The following is a 26,122-nucleotide window of genomic DNA, read 5'->3' as shown; positions in this document are numbered from 1 at the left end:
AAAGTAAGAGAAGTGTGACTACTTTTTCAGTGAAATTTTTTTTTTTACTTAACACTAATATACTATTTCAGTGATTCTCAAACTGTGATACGTGTACCAATAGTAGTACACAGGCTCCATCTAGTGGTAAGCTAAAGAAGTCTGTAATAATGTAATGTAAATGGAATATTATTGTTGTTGACGTTTTGCATCGTATGTAATGTTACAGTAGCCTAAATTATCAATGATACTTGTTCGTTAAAACCACTGCCTTGTTTTTAATTAATACTAAGTTCTACTACGCTATTGTATTTTAATGTTGGTCATTATGGTAGTACTTGGAGAGCCACATGTTTCCTGAGGTGGTATTTGTGAACCACTGTACTATGTTCATTACACCGTTTCACACCAGTTATGTCATTGTGATTTGTGCAGCCCTTTGAGGCACCTGTGATTAAGGATTATATAAACAAACTTTGATTGATTGATTGATTTTAACCCTCCGCCTCAGCCACACCTCGTCCCCCGGCGAAACTTGCTCCGCTGTCACTTCCGTTGTGTTCGTCGCGTCCTTGGTGACTTAAAGTTTTGTTGGAGCTTTATATTATTGTGTTGTGGTGTTTTTATTTGTTGTGGCTTTTGCTATCATGCTAGAGCTGAAAGTTGTTGTGTTGTGGCTTTCCGCCTTATGATATAGTCTTGTGGCGTTTGCATCTGCTGTGACCTTTCTTGGTCACCATAGGTATTCGGCATGGTTGTTTTGATGACTGATGGCGATGACGCCATGGACGGGGCAGACTTGAGTAACGTTTAATGTCCTCATCATTAAAAGTGCTCAACGTCATACAAAGTCTGCCGTTCTTAAATCCAACGTTTTCTTTTTTCTAGTATCAATAAATCCATATATTGCCTTTTAAAACATTGTTTGTTCGAGCTACAGTATCTTCCGGAAGGCCAACTTGCCTTGCACACATCAAAGTAGTTGAATCTAAGGAATATAAATTGTTATATCGATGAATTGTTATACCCCTATTTGTAACCTAATACAAACATTTTAGGCAAGCAAAAGTACTGGAACAGGTAGACCTGAAATACATATTTAAAGAAACTGTTAGCAACATTCTCAAAGTTACTGTACATTTAAATCATGAAATATGACAAGAACACCACTGGCCGGCTTACGTTCCCATTAGTGGTTGAACACAGTGTTTCTTAACCATTGTTGGGCCACGAGCGACCCCTAGAGGGCCGCAAAAAAATATCTGTTTCCCAGCTGTGGTCTGTATGGGCCGCAGCGGTACTCAGTTGTAATACACTTTATCACCACTTGTGGCAGTAATGACAATGTCAAACACAGTAGAAGTCTGGAGCTAAAGTTAAAGTTATAGTTATAAAGAGGTTTCTGAAGTACAAAAATTATGACAAAAGTGGTGAAGCTGTGTTTTCATTTGCGCTTCATTTTGACAGTTTAGTTAAAAAACGTATTATTATTTAGTTTATATATTTTCCCGATCCCAGCTGCACCTGGGCGGAAGGCATGGTACACCTGGACAAGTCGCCACCTCATCGCAGGGCCAACACAGATAGACAACATTTACATTCACATTCACACACAAGGGCCAATTTAGTGTTGCCAATCAGCCTATCCCCAGGTGCATGTCTTTGGAGGTGGGAGGAAGCCGTAGAACCCACACAGTCACACTCAGAAAGATCCTAACCCCGGGAATCGAACCCAGGGCCAATATAGTGTTATGCAATATATTTCGTTAATACTTATTTTTCTAATCAGCCTGACCTAACCCCAAGATTTATGTGTTTAAATAAATAATAATATTTGTGAGTGACACATTTTTTATATCATTTGATAATGTTGTAATCTGTAAATAAGTTAGATATAATTATTGAATACGATTAAAATTAAGAGTAAGATTTAGGGCTGCAAGATTAATTGAAATCAAATCGACTTTGAGGTTTTAATTAGTGCTGTAAGTAATTTTTTTTTTCCTCCGCCGTCACCGGCATTTGAGTGACAGCCATGTTCGCCAATCAGAATTGTTGAGCCTCGCGTTTGTTCGTCTCTCACTTTAAACAGAAAGAAAGACGTCTTACTTTGTGCAGCTTATTTAACTATTGAATCAACTGAAAAGAGTGACCCCTCTTCATCCAATCACAATCTTTGTCTCGGCGGAGACTCGAGCGGGACACCGCCGCCAACACACTCACAGAATAGAGAGCCTGCGACTTGCCAGTGAGAAGTGACCCAAAGTAACACAAATTAGGAGGGAAAACATAAGATTATGAAGCCAACTGTCCCATTGTGGGAATATTTCAGCTTCAAATTGGATGGGCAATATGAGCCCATCAACACGAACATGGACAAAAATGCCATGATCACAGAGTGATCATGGTAATCAATAAACAAAAAGACAACGTCCGACCTCATTCTTCCAACTAGGAAAAAAAAAAGCACTTTAAGATGTTAAACATTTATAGGATGTTCAATATTTTTTGTGTAACATTCTTGCTTACAAAAATTATTCAATTTTATTTTTCGTTTATTTATTTAGGATAACCTTCCAATTACAGTACAATGGTATACAATTCTACAGTAATGAAAAATACAAGTTTATATCCTTTTAAATGAATACTTGCATTAATGATATATATTATGATTTCATTACATTATAAACACTGTATAGATTTTATCAATTATTTCTTAAGTGAAAAGGCATGATGTAGACAAAAGCCATGAATAATAATTTAAATGACTGCATATTGTTTTATTGTGTGGCACCTTGAGATTACAATATATTGATTGACAGTCTAAAAATAACATAAATAAATAATGATAAATGGGTTATACTTGTATAGCGCTTTTCTACCTTCACGGTACTCAAAGCGCTTTGACAGTATTTCCACATTCACCCATTCACACACACATTCACACACTGATGGCGGGAGCTGCCATGCAAGGCGCTAACCAGCAGCCATCAGGAGCAAGGGTGAAGTGTCTTGCCCAAGGACACAATGGACGTGACTAGGATGGTAGACGGTGGGGATTGAACCCCAGTAACCAGCAACTCTCCGATTGCTGGCACGGCCACTCTACCAACTTCGCCACGCCGCCCCACTTGTCTTCCTTAAATTTTTATTTTTGCAGTTTTATGCATTTTTATGTATAAAATATAAAAATCACAAATCAATTAGCAATTGCAATTTTGGAGAGAGAAATCGCAATTAGGTTTTTTCTCAAAATCGTGCAGCCCGAGTAAGATTACTAATTCAGTGTTTATATTTGAGTGGGACCTGGGTATGGCGTCACATTAGTACCAAAAATCCAAGCGAGTAAAAACTGTTATCGCGCGCTGATTCTCCACTTCCTGCGCGCGCGCGACACCCTTTTGCGCGCGCGTGGTGCCTTTGTGCGCGCGCGCGGCGCCTTCTTGCGTGCGTGCGGTGCCTTTCTGCGCGCGCGCGGCGCCTTCTTGCGTGCGTGCGGTGCCTTTCTGCGCGCGCGCGGTGCCTTTCTGCGCACGCGCTGTGCCTTTCTGCGCGCGCGCTGTCTCGGTCTGTGCGCTGTCATGTTTCATTTTGGTACTTTGGGGGCGGGCATGCTTAGACCGCCCCTTCTTTCTGATTGGCTTTGAAAAAAAAAGAAAGAAAAAAAGAAAAATACAACTTCAAGTAGGTTGTAAAAAAAGGCAGATGAAGTGAAACTATAGCAATGCTTTTTTTTACACTCTCTCATGCACACAGATACTCATGTTATGAGAAGTATATTGTTTCAAAAATATTAACATTAATTGTTGATATTTTAAACATATTTCAGATTACATTGCTCGAATTCAAAAACCACTTTACTACACAAATATAAGGCCCAATGTGCAGGATTATTCTATTAGTATTAGTTATTTTAATGTTTTATCATATCTTAGCTTATTTTTATGTTTTATAATATCTTAGCCTATTTTTATATGGTCTTATTATATTTATATTTCAGTTTTTATTGTATTTTATTTTATTTTATAGTTTTTCATATTGTAGTTTATTTTTATGTTTGATTATATCTTATCTTATTTCATATTATTTTTGAACTTTTACCTGATGTGTATTTTAATTATTTTTAATCCATTTATTTGATCATCTAGTGTTTCCTCAAAGAGCCCTCTGGATCTCCACGTCCAGAGGGTTCCTGTGATTGGCTATTGTCATTGTGTTGTTATTATTATTGTTGTTGTTGTTTGTTTATTTTTATGTACATGTTTGACTGTCTTCATGGGTTGTGGGTGTTGTTTCTCATTTTGTTTTTAACTATGTAAAGCACTTTGAGCTGCATTTTAAATGTATGAAAAGTGCTTTATAAATAAAAATGTATTATTATTATTTTTAGTAATAGTACCCTTACAGTCACTCCAAACCAGTTCAATAACCTCTTTTTCAGCCAACATTTTTTTTATCCACTTCTTCCTCCGTAAATCTTGATACATATTGACAATGACCCGCCCTGCTATACTTCTGATTGCTCAAAGCCAATCAGAAAGAAGGGGCGGTCTAAGCATGCCCGCCCCCAAAGTACCAAAATGAAACATGACAGCGCACAGACCGAGACAGCGCGCGCGCAGAAAGGCACCGCGCGCACGCAAGAAGGCGCTGCGCGTGCGCACAAAGGCACCACGCGCGTGTAAAAGGGTGTCGCGCGTGCACAAAGTAGAGAATCAGCGCGCGATAACAGTTTTTACGCGCTTGGATTTTTGGTACTAATGTGACGCCATACCTGGGCCCTCTGTAATGGAAAAGTTGGGCCCAGAGGTCAAAAACGTTAAACCCCCCAGTTTAACAGAAAAGTGTCTATTTTTCACAATATATAATTATATTGAATACAAATTGCTCGTTGGTCTGAGGTATCTGTCTTGTGTTCACTTGTCACTCACATGCAGGGAGTGTGTGCACATAACACAAACGCAGACCCAGAGAAGCAATTAACAATTTGCAGTCTTGATGTTGTTACGATAGGCTGAAGCTATACATTCAATGACAGCTAACGCTCGTAGCTATACTTTGCTAAATCGCTACCATTAGCTAACGACACACAGAGCTAATGTGCGTGACATACGGGCAGAGTTTACATCGTTACCCGCTTGAAGGCGTAAGAGGGCAGTATATAATGCTCAAAACACATTGTAAAGTCAAGGCAAGGCATATAGGTTGCAAACAACCCCTTTAAGTCAAAACGACTTAATTAGTTGCAAATTCTCTGCCTGCATTAACTGCAGTAAGGCTTTGCATTATTCTTTTGTCTACTAAGCTACAGGTGTCAAACTCTAGGCGCGGGGGCCAAATATGGCCTGCCACATCAATTAATGTGGCCTGCTACTTCATTTAACATGTCCCACTACTACATTTTAATTTGCCCTGCCACATCATTTTATGTGGTCCGCCATAACATTTAATCGTGGCTTTTGTGTGTTTTAGCTAATAATAGGGATTTAGATAGTTAACATAAGCTATCATTGAATGTATATTCTATAATAACAACAACATGATGGTTGTTGCTTCTCTTGGACTGCTTTTGTATGTGTACACGCCCTCTCTGCACGTATGTGTTGACGAGACAAGGTGAGTAACTGCTGTAAACACCAATCATTTTATTCAGGCCAGTAAAAAATATTTGTTACACAAACATAGTAATTGTGAAAAATATAGACAGTTTTAACATGTATACAGTACAGGCCAAAAGTTTGGACACACCTTCTCATTCACAACACAACTGATGGTCCCAACCCCATTGATAAAGCAAGAAATTCCACTAATCAACCCTGATAGGGCACACCTGTGAAGTGAAAACCATTTCAGGTGACTACCTCTTGAAGCACATCGAGAGAATGCCAAGAGTGTGCAAAGCAGTAATCAGAACAAGGGGTGGCTATTTTGAAGAAAAACTAGAATATACAACTTCTTTTCAGTTATTTCACCTTTTTTTGTTAAGTACATAACTCCATCTGTGTTCATTCGTAGTTTTGATGCCTTCAGTGACAATCTACAATGTAAATAGTCATGAAAATAAAGAAAACGCATTGAATGAGGAGAACGTGTTTCCAAACTTTTGGCCTGTACTGTATGTGCTGTTAAACCATTAATGGTAACATAAGCTAGCCAATGGTGTTCTTGTCATATATTGTGCTTTGAAAACTGAAACCGTGAGCAAGTTGCAAACAGCCCCTTTGAGTGGCCCGTCTCATAGTTTTAAAGTGTCACGCCACATATTCTAATGTAGCCTGTCACGTCATTTTATTTGGTCCGCCACATCATTTATTGTATGCTGTGCATAACACCCAATGAGTAAGGCTAGTGCTCCTTCGTCCAATTGATAATCAGGAGACAGGACGAACTAAAACACATTGTGCACAACATCGTCAGCGTCTCCATATTTTTATGGATAAATGTCCGCCGTTAGGACGTTGTTTTGGGGCGGAGTCTGGATCCTACTTCTGTGTGGTGCAGACCTGCTGTGGTCATATTTTTAATGGTTTATCAGTTCCGGTGGTTGGAGGGCAGGATTGTGTCAATCTCCAGCTCTTAGCTGACAATCACTACTTCAACCAGCGGCTTGTATTTCAAATTCATGCTTGCAACTGAAAACATAACAAAAAACAGAAAGAATGCTTGTATCACAAAATAATCGTAAATTAGGACTACTCGTAAATTGAGGTACTCTACAGCAGACAACAATTTTTAATACAAACAATATTTTGCTTGGAATGTTATTGTTTGTAAGAGTAGCTATAGCCAGGTCTATAATTATTTGATTATTTTTTATGTTTTTGTCATAATACTCCTGAGTCCTGACTGTTCTTATTTGTGTTTTCTTTCAGCAACGTGGGTTGGTGGAGGTTATATTATGGGGACTTCAGAGGCTGTTTATACTCCCTCTCAAGGTGTTGTCTGGGCTTTTGGGCCTCTGGCATATCTTTTGAATTTTGTTTTAGGTAAGTATCCAATCACATCAATCATTTTTTGTTTGTAAAAATACAAAATAACCTTTTTTGTTTATTGTTTACTGGAAGTAGATTAGTGATCCAAAGTCCTGTGTGGAATGTCTCAAGCCACTGAATCAAGTCACTGGTCATTTGTGCGCCAGAAGCAAAGTCTGGTCATTCATTCATATGTCCCATTGCCCTTGGCGTGCTGGTGGTACTCCCGATGTTTGTATCTATCTTTTAAAGCGGATATCAAGGTTCTTGCTACGATATTACATGTGGTATTGCTCCAAGGCTTTTGGAAGTCTGCTTGGTTGATATGTGCTGAAGCCTGAAGAGGTGGTATCTTCCCACACATTAACTTTCTGTTGTAGTTGTCACATTCTACCTGTGGGTGTTTTTTAACAATGTCCCACTTTTTGGACATGCCCTAAAAGCTCCCACCAAGTTCAGCAGATTTGTCATAAGCTGTTTGCCAGACAAGTAGACTTTCTTATATTTGACCTGTGAGTCCAGTGCTGGTGCGTAGTCCCTCATGATCAACCGTTGCCGTGTGGTTGATCACGAGTCTCAGATTTTCGGTCATGTGTCGTGTTAATACCTACTGGCGATTCATCGGTTTGGGTGATGAGATGTCTTCTGATGGTGAAAACCACATTGTGGAAAACTGATAGCAGCAGCAGCAGCTTATCTCTTCCAGGATAAACTCGATCAGCCCCCACTCCCTCGTTTCATAGGCAGTGTCTCACACTGCAGTGCAAACTGTAGACACATTAGGTCTGTTCTCATCAGGCTTCAGTTATTTCATATTTTTCCAAGCAAACCTGCTACTTTTGGACTTGTACAATCTAGCCCAGGGGTCACCAACCTGTGTAAGTAGCGTTCTTAGTAGCTCGTCAGAGGGTTGTAGATATAGAATAGAACCCTTTATTGTCATCAAACATGAGAGCATGACAAAAATACAAGTGCCTACCTACTCTCTTAGGTTCTGTTAAAATACAATAAAAAAAATAAATAAATGACGTGTTAAAAAAAACACATAAAAACTAGCACAAAAGCAGTGCAACTGTGAAAAACAATGTAAGCTATTGGGACCAATTCAATATTCTAACAGCCCACGCTTAAAAACTATTTTAACTCTTGTTTGTGCTGCTCTTGTGTGACTGAAATACCTTCCCTGATGGCAGCCGGTTGAACAAGTGTTGATTAGGGTGGGCAATGTCCGCCAGGATTTTCTTTGCTCTGCCAAGGCAGTGAGATCGAGCAATGTCCTCTAGGGTGGCCGATAATCCCGTCCGCAGTCCTGGTCACTCTCTGCAGGGCCTTCCTGTCTGCAGCAGAGCAGGCAGCAAACACGCTGGCCGATTATTTTAGACAGTTCTTTTAGGTCAAAATAGTACCAATTCACACAATAGTTTCAGATAGTAATTAGGAATCAGTTCACTTATAGCATTCAAAAAGGTGTTCGTTTGTGAATGTCACATCACTCAACCACAGAAATAAATTTAAGGAAGCAATCTATGGAGTTATGTATAACTGCCGTTTTCAGAATGTAAATATTGTGCTGGCCTTACTTCAACATCATTGATGTAAAACAAAATACATGTGGAGTTAGGCCTGGGCTGATATTCGATAAGTCAATTAACCGACAACTAATGAAAATGAAATCGCTAAGTTTTCCAGCGTTTTCTAGACGCACACAAACTCTGTTCGACAGGAAATTATCTACATAAACCGGAAGTGAAAAAAAGTGATCACCTTTTACAATTTACAATAAAAGATAAACATATTTAAACACACAAATAAAAATAGTATGGTTATTATTAAGCCAGAGCAATATTTAATGTTTCCTCTACCAAGAAAGTATAGTATGTTTATTTATTTTAGTTATAAAAATTTTTTTTTTAAATATTTACTTTTTGTACTTTTTGAGCATAATAAACAATACCATGATAATAATGATAACTATGATCATATTGGTCAACATTACTTTATTTTATTTTGTTTATTGTTTTGGCTCCTTAACAGAGACAGAACCTATTTGATTTTTTTCTGTTGTGATTTCTTTATTCAAGTGCAAAATTTTGCTTACAGAATTTTTTTTTTAAATTTGTATTATTTGTTTGTTTTATTTAACATGGTAATTAAAAGTTTACATTTCAATTACAATGGTATAATATACAAGGAATACAAGTTAATTGCATTTGACAGCGTATGATTTAATTATTATTATGCGTTATCATTACATCAGTGTTTAATCTGGTCTCTAAAAACTAATGGCAATAATATCGTTTTTCGTCAATAATTTGTAGGTCAATATATTGTCAAGAAAAATGTGTTATCGGCCCAGGCGCACGTGAAGTGTAAAATATGTTTCTATGCCAATTAACGGATGATTTACATTCTCCACACTTAACATGAGAGTGTGTACTGGGGCTTCCCGTAAAATGAGGCTTTATTGCCGGTTGTATGTATTTTTTTTATGCTTCAGATACTCGTTATCATGTTTGTTGAACTTTCTCCTTCGGTTTTATTATCAAATTAATATTATATTGTGATCGAATGGAGAAAAAAGTGAATCTCAAATTCAACCAGTTCAAACAGACACATTGCGACATTGGATTGGGATCAAGTTATATAAGACTATTACTTATCTATTTACCAGCGCTAATTGGACATGTAAAAAAAAAAAGTTTTTCAACCGAAAAAGTTGTGGATCGCAACATAATTTTCAAGTTTTTCTCTGGCACTCATCAAAGGCGAACACTTTCCCTTCCCATATCCCTTTTCGCTCTTGCTTGCTTTGTTGTTTTGTCTTGTCTTAATTTCACTCTCGAGTTGTAATATGTACAGTATATGTGCTTTGCTTGAGGTTTTTTCCTGGTCTTAAACTAAACCCCCCCAGGAGTATAGTTTGGGACTTGCTTTTTTTCTTCTCCTCTTCCCCCCATGTTTTACCATTTTCCTACCTTTTTTACGACGCGATCCACATAGCCGTTCTGTCTACTCTGTAACTGCTTGTATTGAAAATGTAATTTCGTTGTACTTTTTAAGTGCAATGGCTATAAAGTCCATCCATTCAAAATAAGTCTATTCAGTTTGTTTGGGCTGAAAAAAATGTGAAAATAAATGTTAACTGTAGCTTGCGGCCATTTTCTTTTTGTAAAAGTATCCTTCACAAGGATAAAGGTTGGAGACCTCTGCTCTACTCTACGACAGGCACACACCTTATTGATAAATAGTTAAAACATGTTGATAAATACTTTGTTCCTTTGTGTTGAAATGCTTTTTACAATAAAATACAGTACAGCATCATAAAAAACAAACAAACTATTAACCAATGAAGATGTTAAATTTGCCAGCAAATTTCTAAAAACTTTTACGACCTTAAACTTCAGTCTGTGTACGATCATTCCCCAAATTGTAATTCTTTTGGTAGCTTTGCATAAAAGTCATGTTCTCTCCAAAATATATGCTCTGTATGGGCTCTGGGGCGTTGGAGGAAAAAATGTATGGGTCGTGCAAAATTGTCAATTACTGGAAGTTTGGAATCCAGATTTTGCACAGTCCCTTAGTCTCCCTTAGTCTCTGAACTTTTAAACCCAATTAAAAATTCTGCTTTTCGATGGAGCAGGACGACACAGAAACTACGAAAATGGACTTGCACTACATTGTATGATGTGTCGGAGAATGAGGCCTTCAGGCAAAATGTATTTTTCTAGGTTGACCAAGACATGTTGGGGAAGACTATTGTTTTAATATTTCATACCCCAAAGTCGACTTGTATACCCTGAAAATTAAACATTTTGAATAATAGTTTTATTCAAAGATTTTAGGGTTTTGTTTTTTGGGTCACCTTGTGTAGAAGAGCACCACAGATGGATGAATGTACTATTGACTCCCATGTAACCTGAACCGTTGTTACACATTGATCAACATCGGTATGCAAACTGCCTCTTAAAGTGCTTTTGTCTTAACACTCGTTTTATTGCCCTCGTCTCTTTTCTCTTTCTCAAGGAGGATTATTTCTGGCCAAACCAATGAGGTCAAAATGCTACGTGACCATGTTGGACCCGTTCCAGCACCGCTATGGCCAAATGTTCACGACAGCAATCTTAGTTCCTGCTTTGATCAGTGATATTTTGTGGGTTGCCTGCACCCTCGCTGCTCTAGGTCAGTAATTGCTATTTAACGCCTTTTTCTAAATGTCCTTTTTACTGTCATACTTGCATGTGGAAAAAACTTACTTATTTTCATTGTTTTTCACATTTTGATAGTTGTTTTTATCAGAAAACTTTGAAAAAATGCAATATTTCAGGGGATGTATGATGTTTTATTTCTTAAGCCAATACAGATAACTCCTTGCTGCTCAAGACCGATACAATATTTATATGTAAATCTTTTTTTTAAATTTAGATTTAACTGTAATTTGTGCACACTTTTCTTTGTGCTTGGATTTGGGGAAGCTTTAGCGGCAGGCGTATTCCTACGATTACAAAACATGTTACAGTCATGCTTGCGTTTCAGGTGGCTAATAATGTTTGATGTGTTGAAGACCGATTTTTTTCCCCCCTCCTCACGGAAGGTTTGTAGAACATTTGGTCCAGTATTCTTCTAAAAACATTGAAGCAGTCCTGCACAATGCACATCATGTTTGTTTACAATGAAGTTTACGACTGGCCGTCAGAGGTGCGCTTGATTTGCTCACCCTAATCCACCTACAGCAGAGTACATTTAATATCGCCTTTTTAGATTGTTTATTGGAGCAATTATTATCAGATTTATCGATATGGTGTTAATTCCTTTTGTCAGGGCTTTTAATCAATCACAACTGGACTGTTTGGTTGGTCTTAGAAGACGTTTCACTTCTCATCCAGGTAGGCTTCATCAGTTCATTGGTCAGATCTAGTCTTAGACTTAGATTGGTCGGATCGAGGTGTAGATCTGACCTCAGACTAGATCTGACCAATCTAAGTGTATGACCGTGAACTGATGAAGTCTACTTGGATGAGAGGTGAAACGTCTTCTTAGACAAAACAAACAGTCCAGTTGTGATCCATTGAAAGCCCTGAGAATACAATGACCTGGATGAATGAGAAAATCCATAGAGATATTAATTCCGGACCAAATTGCAAATTGTAATTTTCCGTCTGATATTTATTGTGCACCCCTAAATATTTTGCACTTTTTTAGAAGAGCGAGGTGACTTCTAACATTGTTTAAAGCCGGGGTTCTCAAACTTATTGGCACAATAATAGCCCTTACAAGGGAACATTTTTAATCAACCCTAACCCTAATTATTTGCCCTCAAAGTCCTCCCGTGTCTAGGGACTTATTCTCAGGTTTTGTAAGCATTAACCAAAACAACAAATGGGTTTTGAAAAAATAAAAGTATATATCTAACCATGCTTGTATTAATAATATACTGATATAACCCTCGATATTGATACCACAGATTTTTTTGGTCGGTCCGCCCAACACGACGCGTAAGCACAACAGCAACACACAACAACAACCGAGCCCAAAAGTTCTCTCTAGTCTTATTAATTTCCTGTCAATAGCTCCTTACTTTTTGCTGAAAAACGATTCCATCTACACTTCTTAAACTTCACTAAGCACTTAGTTTTTGGCGTTGTTTCAAGCTGGCCTTTTGAAATTACATGCCTACTCCTTGTTTGCTTTTGGTGTGTAATTTCTTTAGTCTCGTCCTCCAGTGATAATGGTACTTAACATACTAAGAAATACAGTTTATTTGCGACGAAGGATGTGATGATTATTGACCAAGTGGAGCGGTTCCAGACTGTTTATGGAGATTAAGGATGGGTACCAAATCTGGTCCTTTTTTTGTGTGGAGATCAACCAAATCTGGTACTTTTTTGTTATAGAGATTAAGAATGGGTACCAAATCTGGTACCTTTTTAGACCGACCAAATCCTGACGGTCCTACCTTGCACCGATTCATATAAAATCCAACGTTGCTGTATTACTGCATTTCGGCACATGATGATCACTTCAGCATCCCTGAGAGTGGACTCAGCCAAACTACCTCTGGGTATTGTTGCGATTTTCAATGCCAACAAAGAAATTACCTCAAAAAACGCTACAACGTAAGTACGGAAAGGCTCCACTTTTCCAAAAATGCGCTACCTTTATGCTAATATACATTGGCTTTGCTATTGACATGCTACTGATTAGCATTAGCAATTTTTTACATGGCGATTTCAACACCATCAAATTTGTTATTGAAAACTACACCTAAGAGGCATGTTCAGTCAAACAGCTGGTGTGTAAAAAGTACAATACTTACAGTACTTACACTTTTTAGGCTGCAACAAAAGACTAGATTTAGCAAAGGCTGAACTGACTAGCCAACACACCATAAAATATACACTACAGCCATCTAACGTCTTGGATTTGCAATTGTAATTGAAACATAATGTTACATGTGAAAGGAATCTGTAATAAAACAAGATATAACAAGTGGACAGCAGTTATTATAATCAGCTCATTTATAAATGTTGCACAAAAAATCAGATTTAATTATCAAAAACAATTATGGTAATAGTTTTTAACACACACAAAAGTACCAAAAATTGCTACCGTTGAGTACTGGCATAGATTCTTTGGGTCCGGGAATTGGTACCGTATCGGTTCAAATGTGAACGGTACCCATCCCTAATGGAGATACAAAATCAACTGCTGCTGCCTGTCACCCGGGGGACTAAAAATAAATACAGTGTCAGCTAGAGGGGATCACTGTTTGCAATCAGCATTAAAAGGCATTCATCGGCAATGGCGATCACATCTTTTATCACGAAAATCGGCAAAATGACAAGTGGCTATCTATTTAGTAAGTCTCCATTTATTGACTTTGTGGTTCATATCCATAGCAATTTTTTAAGGATACGTCATAAATTGGTTACTAAAATAGAGTCACGGACCCCCAATTTATGGCTGGCAAAACTGTCATGGCCCCAGTCCACAACAAATAGTTACCCGTTCAATCAATAATTTCCTTAGTCACAAAAAGGCCTGATTTACTAGGATCCAAATACCACGCGGTAATCAGCGTGTGCAATCTATAAATATGTACTATACGGGGCATCACCTCAGAGACACTCATTTACTGCACATCCCTTCATCATGCTCCTACCTGTTATGTTTTCAAAAAAGCAGGAGACATCTACCTCTATTTATGGGCATTTTAGAAGCAGTTCTGCAGAGCATCTGCAATGAAACCACTTTTTTTTCCGCTGAAGGTGCATCATTGCACTTACTCTGCTCAATACGCAAAAAGGCATACTTCAAGAAGTTTTTTTTCATATAAGAAATATTTTTATAATATGTATTATATGTAAAAAAAACAACTAAGTCATTAAAATAATACTAAAGAACACCAAAACGCATCAATTTAATTGATAATGTATATTATATGTAAGAAAAATTAACGTAATTAAAAAATACTAAAGGACACCAAAACGCATCAATTTAATTGATAATGTATATTACAAACCCCGTTTCCATATGAGTTGGGAACTTGTGTTAGATGTAAATATAAACGGAATACAATGATTTACAAATCCTTTTCAACCCATATTCAATTGAATGCACTACAAAGACAAGATATTTGATGTTCAAACTCATAAACTTTATTTTTTTTTTGCAAATAATAATTAACTTAGAATTTCATGGCTGCAACATGTGCCAAAGTAGTTGGGAAAGGGCATGTTCACCACTGTGTTACATGGCCTTTCCTTTTAACAACACTCAGTATAAACGTTTGGGAACTGAGGAGACACATTTTTGAAGCTTCTCAGGTGGAATTCTTTCCCATTCTTGCTTGATGTACAGCTTAAGTTGTTCAACAGTCCGGGGGTCTCCGTTGTGGTATTTTAGGCTTCATAATGCCACACACATTTTCAATGGGAGACAGATCTGGACTACAGGCAGGGCAGTTTAGTACCCGCACTCTTTTACTATGAAGCCACGTTGATGTAACACGTGGCTTGGCATTGTCTTACTGAAATAAGCAGGGGCGTCCATGGTAACGTTGCTTGGATGGCAACATATGTTGCTCCAAAACCTGTATGTACCTTTCAGCATTAATGGCGCCTTCACAGATGTGTAAGTTACCCATGTCTTGGGCACTAATACACCCCCATACCAACACAGATGCTGGCTTTTCAACTTTGCGCCTATAACAATCCGGATGGTTGTTTTCCTCTTTGGTCCGGAGGACACGACGTCCACAGTTTCCAAAAACAATTTGAAATGTGGAATCGTCAGACCACAGAACACTTTTCCACTTTGTATCAGTCCATCTTAGATGAGCTCAGGCCCAGCAAAGCCGACGGCGTTTCTGGGTGTTGTTGATAAAAGGTTTTCGCCTTGCATAGGAGAGTTTTAACTTGCACTTACAGATGTAGCGACCAACTGTAGTTACTGACAGTGGGTTTCTGAAGTGTTCCTGAGCCAATGTGGTGATATCCTTTACACACTGATGTCGCTTGTTGATGCAGTACAGCCTGAGGGATCGAAGGTCACGGGCTTAGCTGCTTACGTGCAGTGATTTCTCCAGATTCTCTGAACCCTTTGATGATATTACGGACCGTAGATGGTGAAATCCCTAAATTCCTTGCAATAGCTGGTTGAGAGGTTTTTCTTAAACTGTTCAACAATTTGCTCACGCATTTGTTGACAAAGTGGTAACCCTCGCCCCATCCTTGTTTGTGAATGACTGAGCATTTCATGGAATTTACTTTTATACCCAATCATGGCACCCACCTGTTCCCAATTTGCCTGTTCACCTGTGGGATGTTCCAAATAAGGGTTTGATGAGCATTCCTCAACTTTATCAGTATTTATTGCCACCTTTCCCAACTTCTTTGTCACGTGTTGCTGGCATCAAATTCTAAAGTTAATGATTATTTGCAAAAAAAAAAAGTTTATCAGTTTGAACATCAAATATGTTGTCTTTGTAGCCTATTCAACTAAATATGGGTTGAAAATGATTTGCAAATCATTGTATTCCGTTTATATTTACATCTAACACAATTTCCCAACTCATATGGAAACGGGGTTTGTATTTTAATACGTGTTTACTTCCTAATTTTTCTATTCATTTATTCACTAATACATTTATTCATTGTTGTGTTACAGAATGAGTAGTAACACATGTGTTAGTAATTGCTATGATACTTAAAGGGATAGGATTAAATATGCTCTGCTTCTTCCTACTTCTTTTCGGACATGCTGTAATGAGAAACTGTAATTATGTGATGTACCATACTGTAATTGTATGCATGTTTGGAATAAACTTCCACCAAACAAACCAAACTGTCCTTTCATGTGATTTCCAGGCGGGACGATGAGCATCATCCTAGAGCTACCATTTGTGATCTCCATCGTCATCTCAGCGGCCGTCTCCATCGTCTACACTTTTCTAGGCGGCCTCTATGCAGTGGCATACACCGATATCATCCAACTGGCCTTCATATTTGTCAGTCTGGTGAGCTATCAAACGTGTGATCAAATGAGCGAGAATCTCTAGGCACCATTTTGTTTTTGAAAATCATTTTTTGATATTTGCTGCTTGTTGCTATTACCAACAACTGTTTTTTTTTGTCTGTTTTAGTGGCTGTGTATTCCCTTTATTATTATCAGCCCGGCGGTTAGTGGCGCCTTACAGGCAGCGCATTTCAACCAATCAAGTGTGCACTCATGGGTCGGGACGGTGCAGCTCCAGGACGCAGGGAAATGGACGGACAATTTCCTGTTGTTGGTCAGACCTTTTGCTACTTCAAATGACTTAATCGTTATTTGTTTGAAAAAAACAACACGTTTCATAAAAACACAGAAGATGACGGCCATTAGGCACATTTTATTTATGTTTTCACTTCCGTCACTTATGTTGTATGCGTCACATTTTTAGAACTTGTGCTGTATCTGTGAGGAGGACATATGGTACTATGGTTTACTCTATTTTTAAACATGCTTAGTACATGACACATTTACAGTTTGACACTTTCAACTTGTACGAAAAAGAGTAGAAAAAAGCCGAGCTTATGCACATAGTTGAGTGGCACGTAGCAAGGTAAAACAGCAGGCATCCACAAAGCTTGCAATATCAATTTGCATTTTAGACTGAAATTTGCATATTCACATACAGTACCGGTACATATTTGCATAATTCTCTGCTCTGCTCCAGTATGTACCCTGCTCAGCCTTACCAGCACCTCAATATGCATGAAACCAGAGCCCTGCATAGGCCGTCTATAGTCTTTAGCCATGTTAATAGCTGCATCTCAGCGGATAACTGCATGTACTCAGTGAACTAACGTGAGCGTTCTTACGTGTGTTGTAGACCTTAGGAGGACTGGCATACCAATCTCTACACCAGAGGATCCTTGCTGCGGCCTCCTCGTCCAAGGCTCAGATTACCTGCTTTGCTGCTGCTATCTTCACTTTCATTATGGGAATCCCCTCAGTGATCATTGGCGCAGTGGCTGCTTCAGCAGGTACATACACACCTTACAACATTCGGCCATGCATAGGCGATGCATGGTCACTTTAATTTGCAAGGCACCAAACACGCTTAACCCATGTCTGGGAGTAGGGATGCGTTCCGAATTCCGGGTATCGATTCACGTAAAATCAAACAATGCTATATCTTGATACCTTTGTTGCACCAACTTACGTATACAATCACTCAAACAGCACTCAGAGCGGATTAAGGCAAACTCCCTGTAAGTAATGTTGCAATTTTTAAACATTAAAAACATTAAAAGCAAGTATGCTTGGTAGAAAGCGCTCAAATGCTAATTTACATTGGATTTGCCATAGACATTTGTTAATTAAAACTTCAACCAAGATTAATGTTACAATCAAACAACTGGTGTGTAATAAGTACAATACAAACAATGTAAACACCTTGTAGGCCACAACATAACACATTCAGCTTCATTGAAAAAGCTACTTCATAGTTAGACAACATGGTATAGATAGCCTATATAGTACTGCCATCTAATGTCTTGGAAGTGCAACTGCATTGCAAATTAGACTGAAATGTAATAAGAAAACAATATATAGCATCTGGACAGTACAGTTATCATAATCAGCTCAATTTTGAATGTTATATAAAAAATCTAATGTTATTATAAAACACAAAAGTACCGAAAATTGGTACCGTTGAGTACCGGTATCGATTCCCAGGTACCGGGAATCGGTACCGCATTGGTTCAAATGTGAATGGTACCCATCTGTATCTGGGAATAACTTAAATGTGATGAAGAACTGGTAGAAACATATTAAACATACACATACAGTATTAGTGACATATTTTTTTATTGGGGCTGTCAAAAATAACAAGTTAACTCAAGTAATTAATGACAAAAAAATCATTGCAATAATCACGCAAATTGACCACGCAATTTGTTTTGGCCGAACATGCTTAATTTCTTTTACTTCCTTGTCTGGTTACCTGAAATTCAGTGTGGATTTTTATACAGTCAGTGATGAGGTCAGTGCAAAGATGAGTGAGGAGACTCCGACTGGTGTGCCCGCTGGCACATTTCACTCCAAAATAAACCCAGACGGGGCTTTACATAAAACTGTTGAGTAATTTTGAGCAGATAAATGACATGCATTCAAGTTAAAACATATGTAAAATATGAATAGAAAACATACAAAATGTTCCTGTATGACATTCTGACAATTGAATTGCATGTATGTCCAAGTATTTGGATCTTTAAAAAAAATGTTTTATTTAAATTGTGCAAGCGTGTAAAAACCTGTCATTAATTATGATTAATCCAAATTCAAGTGTGATTATTCTGATTTTAAAAAAATATTTAAAAAATAATTTGCCAGCCCTAATTTTATATGAACATACGCTTTTCTCTAATTATAATAATTATTATTTCGATACAGCTAATTCCAAACAACAGTTATTTGGCAGATTTAGCAAGAGAAGGGTTTCGGTGTTCTAGTATCACTATATTTAACCTTACGATACGATTATCAAGATACGATCTCTTTTTTTACTGCTATAAACTTGTTTCAATATTTCTCCTTCGTGAGTTAAATCTGTCTATGCATGTTCTTTAATGACTTAGCAACACTTCCACAAGGTACTCCGATGTAACAAAGAATACAAGTAGTTTTATTCCGCAGCTCTTAGTTTATATGTTGATATATACGATGGTGAGGACATGTTAGCATCTACAGTTTGTATGTTAATGCTGACCAGTTGTTTGTCCAAACAACACAACTCCTCCAACTACTACCTTTTTAAATGTGTTATACTTTTAAATAAATTGCCTCTCAATGTGTAACGTGTAAATATTAAGAAGCTTACAGAATGTGTTTTCTTGTTCTTATTATTATTCAACAGATATTATTACATGTAAAAATTTTGAAGAAAAAAAAACAGCATGTTTAAAAGAGATACAATAAAAAGACTACTGGGTATATTATGTTGATCAACTAATTCTAAATTGGATTTTATTTTAGAGTGCTTAAGTGCAGTTCCCCTTTAATAATTTTGATTGACTGTACAGTTTAATGATTGATAGGCGGAGCCTTTTAATCGGCTATTGTCTACAGCCAAATTCAGAACGATGTTACCACAGAAAAATAAATATACATTCTCAGATGAAACAGTCTTGCGAGCCAATTCTAATTCACTAGATAGTCAAAGTTAATGTAAACTTTTCAACTATTCAACATCATCATTGTCAAATGCTTACAACTGTATGTATACACACAATTGTAAGCATTTGGCTATATAGAATACCCATATGGGGTCGGACATGGGCATTACATTTTTTTAGCTAGCTATTTTTTTTGGCATTAAAAAGCATTACATTGGATTTGCTGATACTTATAGAAACCCTGATATAATGATGCTAACATGTTAAAAGTTAAATTTCGATGTTATATGATTTGTAAGAAAAAAAATCATCAGAAAAATCATTTTTTATTTTAACTATTTTCCCTCAAAGAAGCTTTGAGGCTATAATGTGTTTTTGGTTTACTTGATTAATTGAACAAATAAATCAATATATTACTTGATTACTAAAATAATGGATAGCTGCAGCACTAATTATATGTGATAAACTACGATTGCATTTTTCTGAAGTATTTTAAAGGTACGTTTTTCTAAACTGCAAACCGTGTGGCTTAATCTTTTATTAGCGCTCATGGACATTGTCTTAAAGAGAGTTTAACATGCACTTCTGGCCTAACCAAGCAGCATGACATGAATCAAAATTGTCACGTTATGTTGAACTCATTTTAGATAAATTTGTAGATGTACTTGATCTTTTGAATGAGTTTAAAATAGTATCACTGTATTTCAGACACCTACAGTGCATCTGGGAAGTATTCACAGTGCTTCACTTTTTACACATTTTGTTATGTTACAAACTTATTCCAAAATGGAATAAATTAATTTTTGTCCTCAAAATTCTACAGACAATATCCCGTAATGACAATGCTTGCGGGGCCGCATGTTAGTGGTAGTTGTCGTGATTTCGAGATGCAACTGGAATGCAGCTTGTAGGTATAATATTTAGTAACACCAGTAGTCAAACTCTATATAAACACTCTTGTGCAGGGGTATACACGAAAAAACCGAAGCGCACAAAAGGACTATGTGGACACTCAAAACTAGACTACACAGCTGTAACCGTCCATGCCTGGATTCTTGGCATAGCTGCTGATAACGTGTAGGGCGTCCATGAAACAGCCACATTCTTGGCCGACGAGGGGGCCACGTGCGGGTGCCTCAGGCAAGCTGGAGGTCGCGGAGGCGATTATGATGCTGGAGCTGACTCCAGCTGGAGACAAGGATGGCGGCGTAGTGGAGACGAGGATGGCGGCGTAGTGGGAAGACCCGCTGAAGACGAGGATGGCGGCGTCGTGGGAAGACCCGTTGAAGACGAGGATGGCGGCGTCGTTGGAAGACCCGCTGAAGACGAGGATGGCGGCGTCGTGGGAAGACCCGCTGAAGACGAGGATGGCGGCGTCGTGGGAAGACCTGCTGAAGACGAGGATGGCGGCGTGGTGGGAAGACCTGCTGGAGACGAGGATGGCGGCGTCTTGGGACGGCCCGCTGAAGACGAGGCTGGCGGTGTCGTGGGAAGACCCGCTGAAGACGAGGATGGCGGCAGCGTCGTGGGAAGACCCGCTGAAGACGAGGATGGCGCCGTGGTGGGAAGACCCGCTGAAGACGAGGATGGCGGCGTGGTGGGAAGACCCGCTGAAGACGAGGATGGCGGCGTGGTGGGAAGACCCGCTGAAGACAAGGATGGCAGCGCCGTGGGAAGACCCGCTGGAGACGAGGATGGTGGCGTGGTGGGAAGACCCGCTGAAGACGAAGATGGCCCGCTGGAGACGAGGATGGCGGAGTGGTGGGACAGCCCGCTGGAGACGAGGATGGAGGTGTCGTGGAACGGGCCGCTGGAGACGAGGATGGCAGCGTAGTGGAAAGACCCGCTGGAGACGAGGATGGCGGCGTAGTGGGAAGACCCGCTGTAGACGAGGATGACGGCGTGGTGGGAAGACTCGTTGAAGACGATGATGGTGGCTGGACTGTTGGCGTCTCAGAGCTTTGCTTGTCTAGCCTTGGCTTCAGCTTTGGGAAGCTGGAAAATCATTTTGGGCGGAGCTTGAGTCATGGACAGTTGAGGGTGGTTAATTGTCTTCGCCTTTGAAAAAAACTCCATGCCGGGCTCCTCCACCAGCATGTCTGCATGATCCAGGAAGGAAAAGTCTGTGATAAACAAGTCACCTTGGGGGGCGTGACTAGGGATGATGTTTGATAAGAAATTATCGAGTTCGAGCCTATTATCGAATCCTCTTATCGAACCGATTCCTTATCGATTCTCTTATCGAGTCCAGATAGGTTGTTGTATATGGAAAAAAACACACAATATTTGGTTTAACAAATCACTTCACATTCTCTACTGCTCGCTACTATAGTATTACCATATCTGAGTTATTGTGCAGAAATGTGGGGAAATAACTACAAATGCGCGCTACATTCGTTAACCATGTTACAAAAAAAATTAGTTAGACTGATACATAATGTTGGATATAGAGAACATACAAACACTTTATTTATTGAGTCAAAAATATTAAAGTTAGATAATTTGGTAAAATTGCAAACAGCTAAAATGATGTGGAATTAAATGATGGAATGGATTAAGTAAAGAAGTTAAACATTGTACTGATATGATCCAGTTTAAGAGGTTGTTCAAATGAATAGTGCTTACAAAGTACAAAGAAGAATTATGAGAAATTCAACCTTATTGAAAATAAGATATTCTTCATTTCAGTATATTAATAATGACTGAATGAATTAAAACATATTACAAAACTGTTGTATATACTAATTCACAGATATTTTATTCTAAAAAGGTCAGTAAATGATGTATATATTTGTAAACGCTATGAAGTGGGAAAGGGGTAGGATTAAATAAGCTTTACTTCTTCCTACTCCTGTAAAGTGAAATGATATGAAACTGTGATGTATTATACTGTAAGTGTGTTCATGTTCCAAATAAACTAAATAAATAAAGAACGACTAGTTTATTAGACAGACTTGCAAACTTTGTCGTGGTGTAGGCTACAAGATAACGTTAACGTTGTCAGACACATACAAAAAGGCGCACGTTAACGTTACCGTTAGCCGCTGACTATGCTTAGGTAACGTTGGTCTAGCTAACATTACTGCAGTCCTGGTTGACATAAGAGGTAACGTTACTACAAGTGAGCAGATATGGAAACTAACCGGCAACAGTTAACGTTAGTTACTCACTGGCGTCACCGCCACTGTAGCTGGGACAGGGGCAGCTGGCAGAAGAAGAGGGGTGTTCTTCGTTGTCTCTGTCGCTGCTTCGAAGACACGACACGCTTGTTGTACTTCCCCCGCTTACACGAGAGCGAAGCCTGGCAATAATTGCATATTGCCGCTTCCTTGTTTTTTTTGGTGAAATGAAGCCATGCCTTGGAGCGCTTTTTCCGGTCCATTTTTTTCCTGCTTTTCCCATCTGCGCCTAATGACTGAGCTACGTGACGTCATTTCTTGTGATGTCCCACGGGCATTTCTTGTCGGGACGGGATTCGTTCCCAGGGATTTGAATAAAGAACCAACTCTTTTTCTTTACTATAGTGGTCTCGATAACGGGTACCGGTTCTCAAAAAGGGATTTGAGTCCGAGGACTCGGTTCTTTTCTTATCGAACAACCGGGAAAACCGGTTTCGAGCATCATCCCTAGGCGTGACTGCGCACCCCAGTCGCTTGCGCTTTCTTGCATGTTCCTTGAGCACTGGTGGTGTGGCGTCATCCTGTTCTTCCGCGCTTGGGCTACACTGGCTAATAGCCCAAGCAGTGAATACAGATGCAAAGTGGTCAATGGTATTCCCGTATTCAACCCCCCTAGAAGAGGAAGGGTGCAGCGCTCGAGTCCCCTGCAGCAGAGGAGGTTGAGTGGGCTGCATGGTGCGACAGTGTGATGAAGCTGACCTCCGCCTTTGTCGACGACATGCCGGCTCGGCACATGGCCAAACAGTTTTATTGAAGAAAAGATCATTCTCCGGTCCCCAGACAATGGACTCCTCCGGTGAATCCTTCGACGCTTCCAATTCCTCGAGCACTTTACTCTCAAATTCTTCTTCCGTGTATTCCAGTAATAAAAAAAAGACTTGAGGCTGTAATTGTTGCCTAAGTTGCACCAACAAAGTATTGAACAAAGACTGTGAATACTTATGTACATTTGATTTGTTTATTGTTAGTAAATTTGCAAAAATGTTTGAATAAAACATCTTCACATTGTCATTATGGGGTAATGTGTGCAGAATTTCGAGGACAAAAATTTATTTATTCCATTTTGGGATAAGACTGTAAGATAACATTTGGCAAAAAGTGAAGCACTGTGAATACTTTCCAGATGCAATGTATGAAACACCTGTTGTTTATGAGCGCTACAACTGTCTCCTTGTTGTTGCATCATTGCTAGAATTATGCTGCAAAACAAGAAATATGACATTAATTTTTTTTTGTTTTCATTTTACGCCTTTTGCCATATAGAGACATTATTATTATTATTGCAAATTAGGGCTGCAACAACTAATCGATTAAACCGATTAAAATCGATTATTAAAATAGTTGCCGATTAATTTAGTCATCAATTCGTTGGATCTATGCTATGCGCATGCGCAGAGTTTTTTTTTTTTTTTTTTTGTAATTACATTTTTTTATTTTTTTTTAAATAAACCTTTGTTTATAAACTGCAACATTTACAAACAGCTGAGAAACAATAATAAAAAAAAGTATGGTGCCTGTATGCTGTTTTTTTCAATAAAATACTGGATAGGATAGAAATGTAGTTTGTCTCTTTTATCCGATTATTAATCGAAGTAATAATCGACAGATTAATCGATTATCAAATTAATCGTTAGTTGTAGCCCTATTTCAAAGTATGTATCGCATCGTATCGCGATGTACCAATATTCCCAGCCCTACTTTTCACGGTTGTCACTACTTGTTGTACTCTAAGGACATTCAGTCGATCGCAACTAAACTGTTTGGTTTGTCTCAGGAGACGTTTCGTCCCTCATCCTAGTAGGCTTCATCAGTTCATGCTCTCAGACTTCGATTGGTCAGATCTAGTCCGGCGGCTGGTGCCAAAACCTGTGATTCCCAATATTTTGGGCTGGTATTGGTTCGATCCAGAGCAATCGTTCTGCCACACAGTACCTCAATGCTAACAAGGGGAAATTACACTTCAATAACTGTCATTGGCATTAACAGTAGGATTGCTCGTTTGCATCTCAACAGTTGTTTTTCTCACCACGATCAGGCGGAACCATCCTTGGCCAGGCACACTATCCTGGTGTTGGAGTATACATCTTTGGGGTTTTGGGTCCAGTTGCGATCGATTGAATGTCCTTAGAATACAATAACCTAGATGAATGAGGACATCCATAGATACGTGTTGTATGTTTGAAATGTTTGAAAATATTTAAGCACAACACGGCCAGGTAAGACGCGAGTCTCCTATTTCCGTTTCTTTCTTTTTATTTAAATCCCAGCAGAATTTATAGTTTAATGGAAAAAAAATACTCACGCAGTTTTTTACCTGCATGCACCAAAAACATGTATTGTTTAACGAGTTAACAATTATTTCAACTTGAAAATGATCTGTTTAAGGTACTCTCATTCAGGACAAAATAAATAGTATCCATCTGGGATTAATCGTGAATAATTACCACAAAATGTGATTAATCGGGATTAAAGGAGCCAGATGTAGTAATGTGGCCAGAAATGGTACAGCAATCACGATCAAAATTCTGTAGTCCCCTCCCACTCTCCATGACTGAGGTTGCCAGATACGCAGCCAAATCCGAATCCTACTTCAAGTTAAAGTTAAAGTTAAAGTACCAATGATTGTCAAGGAACTTCAAATGGCAATCAGAGTCCTATGCTGTAGGTTTCTCTTGTTTATGCTTCTTGCAAGATGGTTTACCAGGTAATTATGCCACATTTACTGATGTCGATTAGCCAAATGTAGTTGTAAAGTTACGCAGCAATAATTTCGTGGGGTATATTGTTGGCATTACCCTGCTAAAATTTGTAATTTGACGGCACAGACCACCATCGAAATATTTATAAATAATTATATATTATATATTATATATCGCAAAGGCCTACTTTGATGGCAAGTCAAAGCCAACAGTAAAATGACCGCCACATTTCGTTCAGCATTACCCCATGTTGCATCCAACGTGACGCACTGCATTCTCTTCCATGTACGCACATCACCATCTTTCAGTGCAGAGTGTAATTCTATGAGCCAACCCACGTTACGCAAAAACCACTTAACGCATAAATCATATAGTCTACTACCATGTCAATACACAAAGTAGAAAATCATTACATGCGTAATGCATCATATTGTGCCAAGCAAATACCACCCCATTTGTGCCTGATGCAGAAATCGAAATTAGCCGTGCTAATGTTGGAACCCATTTCCTCAGTGTATCAGCATAATGAGAAGGGAATAAGCACTGACACTACCCATATCCACATAGGTTTTATTTGTCGAAAATATTTGTTGCCCTGTCAGTTGGATGACACATCGACATACAGGCTAACGGGCATA

At 38.7% G+C, this 26,122-nt stretch overlaps 1 protein-coding gene across 2 annotated transcripts in view; it reads left to right on the top strand.

The window, feature by feature from the left end:
• LOC133645769 (high affinity choline transporter 1-like) overlaps positions 1-26,122 on the top strand; it is a 41,210-nt gene that overhangs the window by 10,394 nt on the left and 4,694 nt on the right. For both annotated transcript variants that reach the window (XM_062040640.1, XM_062040641.1), the window contains 5 exons: positions 6,852-6,965; positions 10,974-11,129; positions 16,316-16,464; positions 16,591-16,737; positions 17,320-17,473. In XM_062040640.1, coding sequence (XP_061896624.1) covers positions 6,852-6,965; positions 10,974-11,129; positions 16,316-16,464; positions 16,591-16,737; positions 17,320-17,473 — 720 coding nt within the window. The remainder of the gene's footprint in view (positions 1-6,851; positions 6,966-10,973; positions 11,130-16,315; positions 16,465-16,590; positions 16,738-17,319; positions 17,474-26,122) is intronic.

Source organism: Entelurus aequoreus, linkage group LG03 (assembly GCF_033978785.1).
Source record: "Entelurus aequoreus isolate RoL-2023_Sb linkage group LG03, RoL_Eaeq_v1.1, whole genome shotgun sequence".
Classification (NCBI taxonomy): Eukaryota; Metazoa; Chordata; class Actinopteri; order Syngnathiformes; family Syngnathidae; genus Entelurus; species Entelurus aequoreus.
This window is presented reverse-complemented; position numbering and strand designations above follow the sequence as displayed.